General features: G+C 43.0%; 1 protein-coding gene across 6 annotated transcripts in view; it reads left to right on the top strand.

Annotated features, from left to right (window-relative positions):
• ZC3HAV1 (zinc finger CCCH-type containing, antiviral 1) overlaps window positions 1–13,472 on the top strand; it is a 46,404-nt gene that overhangs the window by 10,114 nt on the left and 22,818 nt on the right. For 3 of the 6 annotated variants that reach the window (XM_069462739.1, XM_069462737.1, XM_069462738.1), the window contains exons 2-4: window positions 5,789–5,924; window positions 8,649–8,901; window positions 12,164–12,937. In XM_069462739.1, coding sequence (XP_069318840.1) covers window positions 5,789–5,924; window positions 8,649–8,901; window positions 12,164–12,937 — 1,163 coding nt within the window. Of the gene's footprint in view, window positions 1–5,788; window positions 5,925–8,648; window positions 8,902–12,163; window positions 13,301–13,472 lie in introns of all 6 variants that reach the window. The other 3 variants (XM_069462741.1, XM_069462740.1, XM_069462742.1) reach the window with 3 other exon arrangements.

Genomic DNA, 13,472 nt, shown 5'->3' with positions numbered 1-13,472 from the left:
ACAGTTGTGGTTAAAGTAATCCCATATTTCAGCTCCACCCTCTCCCCACATCCTTTGTTGCCCTGCTTATGTGCTCTCTACTGGTCTGTTCTATTCCTCCTCCATCTTACTAGGGTTCCGGATTCAGTGAATCATCCCTACCCTCTAATAACATAACAATCTGACCTTGAACATCAGAAATACAAACTCTTGCTCAGGCTGGTCTCGAACTCCTGAGCTCAAGCAGTCCTCTTGCCTTGGCCTCCCAGAGTACTAGGACTACAGGCATGAGCCACCATGCTGGGGTTGTTTCTGATTAATGGCATTTTATTCTTTAGACCAATGTTCTCTAGATTTTATCTTTCACACATCCTGGTTCCCTTTTTACCTGGCTTACACCATCGTGAGCCATTTCCTGTTTTCTATACAAATCTCTCTCTTTGTTTTTATCATGAAATGTTGAGGGGCAGAGAGGGTGAGAGGGGTATTTTAATACAAATTACTGTCAAAAAACAAGAGTCTCTCTGGTTATGATCTCTTTCTTTTTGGTCTAGCTGTGAGCTAGCCCAGTGTGTACTGATTTGCGGAGCTAGAGCTCGGGCATGAATATCCACTTCAGGAACCTAACCTAGAATCGAAGCTGACAAGCCCAACCGGCGATTCTCAGTCCTGACTGCACACTGTCGTCACCTGGGGTCCCACCCTAGTCAAATTAAACTGATCTCTGAGGGTGCGGCCCAGGTTTAGGTATTTTTAGACACTGCCCAGTTGATTATTATGTGCAAGCAGGGATGAGAACCACCGTGCAGGCTAGCTGTTTAGACCGCACCCGCCGTGGGGGAGAGCACTTACTTATTGCCTGGGTTAAAATAACATTTTGTTCTGTGGCTGAAAGAGAAAAGTGAAAAGGTCATTTGTTTTTAGGCTCTTGGCCTGAGATTCCTGAGAGACAATTCTGCCTTTTTCAAGGCCATCTTGCTCTTGTTTTTTTTTAAAGTTATCAGCTCCTAACCCAGCTCATGCTGTTTTTAAAAGTTTGTCTGCTCCAAGCTCCTGAAGCATTCTGCAAATGCTTGTTTCGTCCTCGGGACAGTTCATAATGGTTTGTAGGCGAGCTCTTTTTTGTACTGGGAAGCGGGGAGTTCCTGCAGCTTCTAACCAACCTTCTGCAGGACCCATTGCCCTTTTGGGGGAAGGTAGCCCTGAGCCTCCATACTGCAAGTGTGCCCCTAAAACCAGCTTGTTACAAATGCAAATTCTCACCGCCACCTACTGATTCAGAGACTCTGGGGCTGGATGGAGCCCATTGATCTGTGTTCTAACAAGCTGTCTAGGTGCATGCTAGCAGTTTGAGAGTCACCCAGTAGGTCTAGGATGGGGCCCAAGAATTTGCATTTCTGACAACGTCTGAGGTGTTGATGATGCTGGACCAGGAAACCACACTTTGAGCACTGCTAGCTTAGCGACTCCCAAGAGGCCATGGGAGACTTTCACATTATTTCCTGGCTTAAACCTACTGGGCAATATTATGCATCTGGATCTGGGACAGCATGAGCAGAATGAAGTGGAAGGATGCTTTGGGCACCTTAAAGCTAAACATGAGCTCCTTCAAGCTCTATTCATGTCCCATGCTACTTGTCCCTCCTTAATGCTAATTTTAACAGTTTTTATCTTTTTTTTTTTTTTTTTTAGAGACAGGTTCTTGCTCTGTTGCTTGACCTAGAGTGCAGTGGCACAATCATAGCTCACTGCAGCCTCAAACTTCTGGGCTCAAGCCATCCTTCTGCCTCAGCCTTTCGAGTGGCTGGGACTACAGGCATGCACCAACACGCCCAGCTAAATTTTTCTATTTTTTGTAGAGATGGGGTCTCACTCTTGTTCAGGCTGGTCTGGAACTCTTGGCCTCAAGCAATCCTCCCACCTCTGTGCCTGGCCTGATTTCTCTTTTTATTGGGCCTCAGTTTCCCAAAGTAGGATTATCCCAACTAAATTAAATAACAAACATAAAGTTCCTTTCACTTAGTAAATGCATAAGAAATGTTAGTTTCTGTACTTACCCCCAAATAGAAGGTGAGCACAAACTGCCCCATGTTCGTGGCTGATTAAAATGCTGAAATTACAGCAAAGATGGAGCCTGTAAGAAGCGACTGGGGAGAAGTGTAGACTTGGGAGAATTTGGGGAAACGGATCAGGGCTTGCCAGGGAAGGGGCCACAGGTCAGACTAAGGCTAGACTTAGATGTTGCAAATTGAAACTGGGTTCAAAGTAAATATCATGGAATCTAGAGGAATAAGTAGTGTGCCTGAGGATGGAGATGAGAAATGAGAAGTATATAGAACTAGGCCCTCAGATGGGCGCAGCGTGTGCTAGGTATGACTCTTCCTATGGACATGAATGTCTTGGAAAGGCTTGGCAAAGTCTGGACACTTGGGGTTCCAGGCTGAGGGGTTCCCAGCCACCTGGCTGCCTGCAGTTATTTAGAGGAAGTGCTGACTTCAGGGACCTTGGAAGTGCCACACTTCTCTGCTAGGACAGGACAGGCTCAGGGTAAAAACAACGAATCCTGCATTTCCCAGTGACCTGCCCGAGGTGCTATAGGCTTGGCTACAAGTTCAGGGTACCTGGACTGGAACTAAAGGGAAAGCAAAGATTCTTAATTCCTTCTAACAGTCATAAAATGTCTCAGAGCCAGAGGGCAGAACCTGTCCAGCAGTGGGGTGTTTCAGCCTGGTCATTTTCAGCTCAATATCAAGAACATTAATGGCAATGGCTGTCTAAACAATGAAGTGAGATGCCTTATGAGTAGTGAGGCACATGCATCTGGGCAAGCTATGACGGTGGTGGGGTTGTGGGGGTGGATTCTGCTTTGGGCTGGAGAAGATTACCTTTAGAAGGCCCTCCTGGCTGTAAGAGACTCTTCAGGTTCCTCCTCCCATGGGGAGGTGGAGTGATAAGGTGGAGTCTCAGCCCAGCTGCCGAGGGTTCTGGGTGGTGGGGGCTGTTGGAAGCAGTTGTCTGAAACCATAGTGCAGAACCCAAAAGCGAGGTCGGCCTTATCAAGGAGCCCTAGAAACATGCTAAAAGCTGTGGTCACTGATTGGAGAAAGCAAGGAGAGGGCTTGTCTGGGAAAATGGCTGGAAGCCAGCTGACCCTGACCTTTCCAGGAGGGGAGGTACCTGGGAAGGCTGGCCAGGTTTCAAGGGCTCGGCCTGTGGCTGACAGTCATTGATTCTGTGAATTTTCTCGTGAGGTTCCACTGCTAGATCTGAAGGCAATCCAGAGAGTTTCAGAAATGTTCTACACATAGGCAACAGCATTTGAATAAGTGACTTTTAAAGATTGACTCTTAGAGAATAACTTTTACCTAGAAGTTTACATTTTCAAGAAATCATCAATTTCATTAAGATCATTTTGCTTTTCTGTTTACCAGTGACAAACAATTAAAAAAAATAGTGTCAAAAGAAAATATTTAATATTTGGGAAATGAAAGAGAACTATTAAAAGAAAATTTTTAATTCACAGTAGGAAAAAACAGAACAAGACTTGAATAAATAGATATTTTCTGTTTCAGAATCAAAAGATTTAATGAAGTTAAGATGACATACTTGATATCCAATCTAATTTATGGAGTTAATAGAATTTAGATTCCCAATATATTATTTTATGGAAATTGACAAAACTCTAATAAAATTTCTATAAAGAAAATAAGTTAAGCACACTAAAGAGTTTTTTAAAAAGGAGTAAGCCAATGATATGATAAATTACTCTGTTTATATGTAGAATATGATGGAAAGGACATTTAAATTCTATGGTATTGGATTCAAAGCAGAACAATAGATTTAAAAACACAGTAGGGATTCTAATAGTTCTAAACTTGGTAAAAGGTTAGCATACAATAGTCTAGGATGACAAAATAATAAGAAAGAAATTATATTTAATAGATGTTATATGGGTGGATATACAACACTTATGTCCTCCTCTTGACACCATTTGTCATAATGAGCTCCAGGCATTTTAAAGAATTAATGTTGAAAATATCACTTTTAAAAGTGAAACAAAATGATGTATTATAGTTATCCAGCTGTGGTGGATGAATTAACTTTGCAGGTATTAAAGCAGTAGGCTAAATTTTGAATGGCAGAGTGGGAGGACCTGATCATATAAAAATTCATCAGTAACAATCTTAATCAATTCTTAAGAAAAAGGAAGAAAATGCAAATCTCCTTGAAATGAACAAAGCTGGTAAAAGCTAATATTAAAAATATAAAGAACAATTACAAATCTGTAGGTTAGTACCCATTCTCTACTAGATAAACAGTTAAACGATATGAACAAATAGTATGTATAAGAGGAAATGTAGGCCGGGCGCGGTGGCTCACGCCTGTAATCCTAGCACTCTGGGAGGCCGAGGCGGGTGGATTGCTCAAGGTCAGGAGTTCGAGACCAGCCTGAGCGAGACCCCGTCTCTACTAAAAAAATAGAAAGACATTATATGGACACCTAAAAATCTATACAGAAAAAATTAGCCGGGCATAGTGGCGCATGCCTGTAGTCCCAGCTACTCGGGAGGCTGAGGCAGTAGGATCGCTTGAGCCCAGGAGTTTGAGGTTGCTGTGAGCTAAGCTGACGCCACGGCACTCACTCTAGCCTGGGCAACAAAGTGAGACTCTGTCTCAACAAAAAAAAAAAAAAAAAAAAAAAAAAAAGAGGAAATGTAAGCATCAAGCCAACATTTGGGAGTATTTTCAGTCTTGCTAATAACAAAAGTGTGAACGAATGAAAGTATAAGTCTATTTCATACCTATTGAGGTAGTAAAGTGACAAAACTCAATGTTAAAGTGCTTGTGGGGAAACAGACACACTCCCAGGTTGTTGGTATGTTTTCTGGAGAGCAGTAGATGAAAATGAAATACAAGTTCTCAGGAAAATTATTCTGTTCTTTATGGCGATACTCCCAAAGGAGTAACTCTCAGGAAAATAATGTAAAAGAAGAAAGGTTATTTGTACAAAGATAATTGTAGCCACGCTATTTAAGTAGTAAAATTCTAGCCATTACCAACTACCTGACAACTTGATCATTGTGGTGCAAACTGGAACATATTAACATGTCATCATATTAATAACTACTAAAGCCATAAATCTAAGGACTTTGACAATATCATATGTAGCATATGTAAGTTAAAAAGTGGAATGAGTTTGTTATGCGGCTGTTGATAACTGTCAGATTATATTTGTCTAACGAGAGTGTCAGTGATCTTAGGGTTTCTCAATGATCTAAATCAATACTTCTTAGACTTTAATGTGATTAAATCAAGTGTTCAGACACCACATATGGCTTACATATTGGAAAGCTCTGATTATTCAACAATTTGAATTCTCCTGTCTAGTTGACTTCATTGTCAGTCCCTGGGTGTGTTATAATAATTCGTTCTTTGTTTCTCAATACACAATCATTTTTAATAGATTGGCTTCAGTTTCTTTGCCAAATTTTTCCTCTTCTGACCTTTCTGAGCTATATACAAATTATAACTTACTGTATATTAGGGAAGATACTGTTTAAAGAAGTATTATAATAAGTTAAAGTCAGTTATGTGTATAATTTGTGAAGAAAATACACTGCAAAAACACCCCCATCTAACTGTTTCATAAATTTATTTTATTAAAGTGTATTCTCTAAGCAGAACTGACCTGTGTTAGTTGCCAAAGGATGTGGGCATCATTCTTTATTGACTGACAGTTTTATGGATGATTTCTTTTTCTTTACTTCTGTGAAGTAGAAACACTGACAATTGTCATGTTTTCTTCCAGGAATTTATGCAAATATTCTCATGAGGTTCTCTCAGCAGAGAACTTCAGAATCCTAAAAATGCATGAGCTCTCTGGACTTAACCAAGAGGAATTAGCAGTGCTCCTCCGGCAAAGTGATCCTTTTTTTATGCCTGAGGTAAGTGACGATTTCTCAGTTTAAGAAGCAGGGAGAGGCCGGGCGCGGTGGCTCACGCCTGTAATCCTAGCACTCTGGGAGGCCGAGGTGGGCGGATCGTTTGAGCTCAGGAGTTCGAGACCAGCCTGAGCAAGAGCGAGACCCCATCTCTACTAAAAATAGAAAGAAATTATATGGACAGCTAAAAAATATATATAGAAAAAATTAGCCGGGCATGGTGGTGCATGCCTGTAGTCCCAGCTACTCGGGAGGCTGAGACAGGAGGATCGCTCGAGCTCAGGAGTTTGAGGTTGCTGTGAGCTAGGCTGATGCCACGGCACTCACTCTAGCCTGGGCAACAGAGTGAGACTCTGTCTCAAAAAAAAAAAAAAAAAAAAAAAAAAAAAGAAGCAGGGAGAAAATATTATTGGCAGTGTTGTGGCATGGACATGTTGGAGTAGGAGCCAAAAAACTCAAAAGTTAGCATCAGGGCTTTGTAGGTGGCAGTTAGGGCTGTTGCTGAGTGACCTAAGAGAGCTCAGCAATTTCTCTCCTATTTGAGGTTTCATAATAATGAGTCTGGGATGTCTCCTCCACCAGGCTGCTGTGGAGCCCTGTGTGAGCAGGTATGAGCTGAAGAGGTAATAGTAGTAGGACGAATTGATGCTTTACATCAGGGTGGCTTCTTGGAAGACGTGAGCTTTTAATTGAGGTTTGGAAGGTGACAGGGAAGATGATGGTACAGGCTAAGCTGTTGTAACAGAGACCCCCAAAATACAGTGATTCAAATAAAATATAATTTTATTTCTCTATCACTTGATAGTCTAGCTCAGGGGTCAGCAATCTATAGAGGTCTGAGGAGCTGCTTTCTGGAGTTGGCATTAGTTAGTATTGTTGGCGTAAGTTTCTGGGCGAGAAAAGTCCCTAAAGGAGTGTTTTAACTTAGGAAGTAGGACGGGATTTTTTTCATGGGGCTTTAGCAGGAGGGGGTCAGCCAGAGTTCAGCTCGTTTTAAGAACAGTTGGTCAGGGTGGCTTTCCACAGAGGGAGGAATTATCCCTGCAGATTAGCAGCCGTTGTTTGGGTAATTTGGACTTTATCAAAAGGGGTGAGGAGGGAGGGCCGGGCTAAGTTAAGTGTAGGGGGGCATGTAGAGAAACAGCTGCAGAGGGACGGTGGACAGGGACCTGAGGGCCACAGGGGAATGTTCTCAGTCACTTCGTTGGTTGCTTTGCATTCCTTCAGCTAAGATTTAGGAGTATCTGCAAATGTTAGGCACCGTGTTAAATACTGGAGGTGGGCCAGATACACTCTCTGCCCTAAAACGCTTAAAATATTCACACTTTTTCACTTTGCTTTGACCTATGAGAACATAAAAACATCAGGTAAACCTGACTTCCTGGTATATAAACTTGTAAAATTGCAGTGTACTTATTAAAGGAAAAAGTGCTTTCATTTGTTCTGGCCCAATTAAGGCAGGAACATTCTTGCTTAAACATGGGTATAGTAATAGGAATGTTAATGTTACCAAAGCATCATTTATGGAGTTGCTAATTGTTGTTTTTTGCTACAGCCTCTAGGAGGTGCTTCAGAATCATCTGGAAGGTTTGTTAAAATACAGATTGTTGGGGCCACCTCTGGAGGTTCCGACTCTAGATACCGGGAAGGGCCTGAGGAGTTGTGTTTCTAAGTTTCCAGGTGGTGCCATGGATGGTGCTGGTCTAGAATCTGGACGACAGACTCTATAGCAATTATGACTATCTATTTGAATCGGGTTTTAGGAGTTGTCTACGTAGCTAAATCATTGTTACTGGAGTCTGAATCCATAGCTTTGCCATCTAGACACATCGCCGTGAACCATGTTGATCTGGTTTTCTCAGAATCTATTGAAACAGCTTATAAATGTTTTAATCTTTAAAATCTGAAATTCAGGTTTCTTACTAATTATATTGATTTCCTCATTTCATGGTTCAGATATTTGCATCACACTTTATATTTTGTACAACACATTCACGTATTTTGTTATTTAGTCTGCTGAACAACTTTGTTTAGGTAAACAGAGCAAATCTTTTCCTCCTGTTACAGCAAATGAAAAAGAGGCAAGGAGTAGGTAAGTGGGTCCCCTGAGGTCACACAGCTGCTTCCAGGCCCTCAGACTGTAAAACCAGCATCTTCCAGTCCTGCCTCATATGGCCTGACCTCCGTGACATTATTCCTTCTGCCCTCTTTTCACTAGGAACTACATATACGTAGAGCTAGATATGTAGATGTATCTATTTAGATAGAAATATAAAAATCATCTTCTTTCATTGATCTTTTGAGAAACTTCACATTCTGCCTAGCAGAGTCTAAATTCTGGATTTCCAAACAGTTGTAGGTCAGACCCACATGTTCTTGTAATTGCTAAGTGAGTTGATATCCAAAAATGAGTCTTCCTTTTTTGAGTTCCTTTATAATGTGGGGCTCACTTTGGGTCCTGTTTGTAGATAGCCATCTTACTTTGATTCTTCCAAGAGTTATCAAATTCTTCAGTATCTTTTAGTCAGTCTGCAGACCTCTTCTGCCTCAAATAAATCACCAATTGAATACAACTCATCAGAGATTGTAGGATGTATGTGTATTTTTTTTTCCTTCGGTGTATCTCTGCTAGCTTCAGAAATTTTTGTGCACTCAAGCTGTCCTTAATGAATGTTTGCCAAGTATAAAAAGCGGTTTGTCTTTGGCTATCATTTCTTCCTCTTGCAGATATGCAAAAGTTATAAGGGAGAGGGTCGGAGGCAGATTTGTAGCCAGCAGCCTGGGTGTGACAGACTCCACATCTGTGACCACTTCACCCGAGGGAATTGTGGTTACCTCAACTGTCTCAAGTCCCACAACCTGATGGACAGAAAAGTGCTGATGATTATGAGGGAACACGGGCTGGACGCAGATGTGGTCCAGAGCATCCAGGACATCTGCAACAACAAGCACATGCGGAAGAATCCCCCTGGGTCGAGAGGTAAATGCTTTTTCCTTTTTAATTGTATGAACTTTCAAATAAACAGAAATCACAAGGAAAGAAAAACTTTACCTATAATCGCTCTACTTTATCACATAAAACTGCCTTCATTTTCCCTTCCAAACCTTGCCCATAAGCATAGACCATTTTATGTTATCATAGTCAGAGCATATATGTCACTCTACAATTCGATCTTCATACTTAGCACTATTTCCTCCCAGATTAAGAAAAAATGTTTATCATTTTTCTTTTTTCTTTTTTTTTTTTTTTTTTGAGACAGAGTCTCACTCTGTTGCCCAGGCTAGAGTGACTGCCGTGGCGTCAGCCTAGCTCACAGCAACCTCAAACTCCTGAGCTCAAGCAATCCTCCTGTCTCAGCCTCCCGAGTAGCTGGGACTACAGGCATGTGCCACCATGCCCGGCTAATTTTTTTTTTTTCTATATATATTTTTAGCTGTCCCTATAATTCTTTCTATTTTTAGTAGAGATGGGGTCTCGCTCTTGTTCAGGCTGGTCTCGAACTCCTGAGCTCAAACGATCCGCCCACCTCGGCCTCCCAGAGAGCTAGGATTACAGGCGTGAGCATTTTTCTAACAGCTAATTGATAAGGCTTTTTTTTTTGAGGGAAAGAAACATAAAAATTTTTTAGATTCCCCAATTGCTAACATTTTGTCTCAATTGCTTTCTCTCTTTTTTCTGTATTTGTATACATGCACACATGTGACATATTTGCACTTAAACCATTTGATGTATGCAGACATCATGACACTGCACACCTGAATATATCAGCATGCATCTCCGAAGAACAAGGCCATCTCTTACATAACCATAATACAATTGATACAGAAAATTTAGCATTAATGCAAAACTATATGCAATTTAATTTATAGTCCTCAGTGCCATTTCTTTAAGAAATTATTTCTTAAATTAATGGTAAAAAATGGTACAAAAGTAAAATATACATAGCATAAAATTTACCATTTCAACCATTAAGTATAAAAATTCAGTGGCATTAAGTGCATTCACATTGTTGTACTACCATCATCATCATCATCCATCTCCAGAACTTTTTCACCTCTCAAAGTGAAACTCCATACCCATTAAACACTAACTCCTCATCCCCCCCTCCCCCTAGAAAGTAGCAGAGCTCACATGTTCTGATTCCATATCTAATGTTTTTTCTCCACACCACAGTGGTCTCTGAACAGGGAAACATCTAGAGGGATGGTTTTGGTGTAGTTTCTCAATGTCAATGCATTGTGTATGAGAGAGATCCGGCCGGGTGTGGTGGCTCATGCCTGTAATCCTAGCACTCTGGGAGGCCGAGGTGGGAGGATTACTCAAGGACAGGAGTTTGAGACCAGCCTGAGCAAGAGTGAGACCCCGTCTCTACTAAAAATAGAAAGAAATTAGCTGGACAACTAAAAATATATAGAAAAAATTAGCCGGGCATGGTGGCGCATGCCTGTAGTCCCAGCTACTCGGGAGGCTGAGGCAGGAGGATCGCTTGAGCCCAGGAGTTTGAGGTTGTCGTGAGCCAGGCTGATGCTACAGCACTCTAGCCCAGGTAACAGAGTGAGACTCTATCTCAAAAATAAAAACAAAAACAAAGGAGGGTGTCGTCTGTTATAGTACCAGTCTGTTATAGTACCACTGCCACCTGGGTTTGCAAGAGAAAAGATTTCTCTTCTACACACAGTAGCACAACTCACACACACACACACACACACAAGCAGAGGCACACTTCACACGCACACACCACATATGCACATACGTCTTACACACAGACATGCACATTGATAACTTAAATAGTAAGTGACTGAAACCTAGAGTCCCGCTCAAATGGGGTTTATTATGTCACAGTCTAAGGACGCACCCAGGATAAGCACAGGCCAAGAATGAATCTTATCTGCTTCATAAAATTCTTCAGGTCTTCTACACAGGCCACAAGGCCCTGGGGCATTGAAAGGAGAGGGCATACAGAAGAGAAAGGGACCGGGGAGGTAGGCAGTGAGGCCAATGGTTACGTTCCTGGGAGGCTCTGATGAGTGCTCAGTACATCTGCAATCTACGTAAGATAAGGTGAACATTCAAAACGGGAGCAGAGGGAAAGAAAGTCAATGCTGCAGTCTTCACAGTCGGCACAGGAGTGGCTGGTCGAATCTGTCCTTGGTTCGCATCTGTGGAGATAAACTTGCAATGACTTGGTCAGTGTCAAACTTAGAACTCAGGAGCAAGGATTTATTTGGGTTGTAGCTGTAAGGTTGTAATTGGCATGTGCATGTTTTATAGGGGCCATATGCCCTGAAAGGTTTTAGGGCTAATAAGGCAGTTCCTCGGGGGGAAAGGACCTTTGCTGTTATGGGACTGGCTTGTACGTGAATCACAGCTATTGGTTTTGGGCAGAGGATGGCAGTGCTATGGGATTCAGTTCTCAGGCTTGGTCTCCCTTTTGGCATTATGAGTTTTGGGGGTCCCGAGATTTTATTTTTCCTTTACAGCATCTTCCACACATACCCTCAGTGTACGTGCACACACACACACACACATTGCACACACTCTCCACACACACTCACACACACACCCTCGCCCCTTCCTTCCGCCCTGCTTCCGGGAGGGTGTGACTCATCGAGTTTCTAGCCAGAAGCCAGTTCCCTCCAGGCCACTGCTTTGTCGATTTTGACTTTTGATATTACACTTGAGAATTGGGGGTGGGGGGAGGGCTAGAGAAAGAAATCTGGAAAAATTTCTAGCTTAAATAAAATCAGACCTTTAGAATGTAGTTTCATTTTCTGTTTAAGTATTGTGACTCCTTAAATTGTCAGGTACCCATATTACAATACAGGCAAAATTGAAATGAGTTTTGGAAAATCTTCCCTGATTTGCCCTAGTCTGTCTCTCCATTCACCATAGTGGTGAATGTTGACTTGGAACCGGGGAGAGTGGACACCCCCACCTAAGAGTTTTGGGGTTTGGGGACTACATCGCAGTCCTAGAGAAGAAGCTAGAAGAGAACCAGGGTCCAACTCTTGTCCTAGGCCATGGAACGATGTTCTCTGCTCTGCTAGCAGAATGTCAAGATTCTTTTGTCGTAGTAACCACCCATCCTCAGGATTTTTTACACACCAGGTTAGGACAAGTAGTTTGATAGAACTTGGGCAGCAAAGGTGGAAAGGCTAAGAGGAGGAATGGTGGTAGGAACTCAATCACATTAAGTCTAATTTGCATTATTTCGTTTCGTTTTGATTTTTTTTTTCCCTAGCTCCTTCCTCACATCACAGAGCCGGGCCATACAGAGCTAGAAGCAAAAGTAGAGAGCGCTTCTTTCAGGGCAGCCAGGAATTTCTGCCATCTGCTGCAGCTTCTGCTGAAAGGTCCTCCACACCCAGTCCAGAGCCGATGGGCCGCAGGGCTCCCGGGGATGACGTGCCTGTGGATGGTCTCACCCACAAGTTTGCCTATCTGGGGACTCGGGACTGCGCTCAGCCCTCCTCAGCCTCGGCTAAGGCCACCGATCTTGGAGGAGCAGGTGAGGGCGGGGCAAGCCAGAGGTTTTCAGAGAATGGCAATCCAAAAGGCCTCTTTTATGGGCATCAAGGCAACACTTACCTTGTTTCTGATTCAACACCAGCCTCCAACTGGAAGGACTCCACACCCTGGCCGAAGGACCCAGGCCCTGGGAACGAGAGTGTGTTTTCCCCAATTCTAACTGCCACCCGCTCTCCTCTCGGTTCTGCACAAACACCTGAATCTGTGACCACCAGAAAGAGCACAGGCATGCTTTACTCTGACCTGAGGGACGTCGAGGGCAGAAGTGGAACTCAGCATATCCAGCATGTTCCTCTTTTTAATAATAACGCTGATGGAGGGGCCACGGGTGCAACTTCTGCAAGATACTTCAATTACAACAGCACAACCAACGGTCAGAGAGAAACATCACTACCTAGGAATCGGGACACTGGACCTACTTTCCGGGATCTCCAGACCGCTGGCAAAATTACAGAAGGTGATAATGTAGGAGTGGCATTTGTTAACGGTAAATACGGAGGGAAGACATTTTCGCCTAGTAAAACTGTCCACGATGCACCAAATGGCTCTAGTGAAATTACGGATAAAACTACTAATGTATTAATAGAAAAAACTGGTGCCACTGGTTTTGGCTTAAAAACAGCAGTCATTGGGGAAAAAGCTGTATTATGCTCTGGAAGTCAGAGTCTGAGAAGCCAGGTCCCGGCCACACGTGGAGAAACCACTGCCCCTGCACTAGTCAGCACCCTGCTTCAGTCACCTTCCTCAAGCAACAGAGCTGCAGCCTGTGGGACCCTTGGGCAGAACTCCACCCAAGTCCCTGTTCCCCCCGCCAGTGAGTCCGCAAGAAGGACCCCAGGCTCTGCTCAGCGTAAGTCAAGGAAAGACTTGAGTGTGCAGCAGGGTGGCTGTGGCTGGTGGTTTCTCCTTGGATGTTCCGCTGCAGCTCCTAAAGGGCATAGAGTTAGAGGGTTCTGGTTAAGGGGTGGTGCCAGAGAGGAGGCTGACTTGTGAAGACAGGAAAGGACCAACCAGTAGAACCA

Source organism: Eulemur rufifrons, chromosome 29 (genome assembly GCF_041146395.1).
Source record: "Eulemur rufifrons isolate Redbay chromosome 29, OSU_ERuf_1, whole genome shotgun sequence".
Classification (NCBI taxonomy): Eukaryota; Metazoa; Chordata; class Mammalia; order Primates; family Lemuridae; genus Eulemur; species Eulemur rufifrons.
The sequence above is the reverse complement of the archived record's forward strand: the minus strand, read 5'-3'. Positions and strand labels throughout refer to the sequence as shown.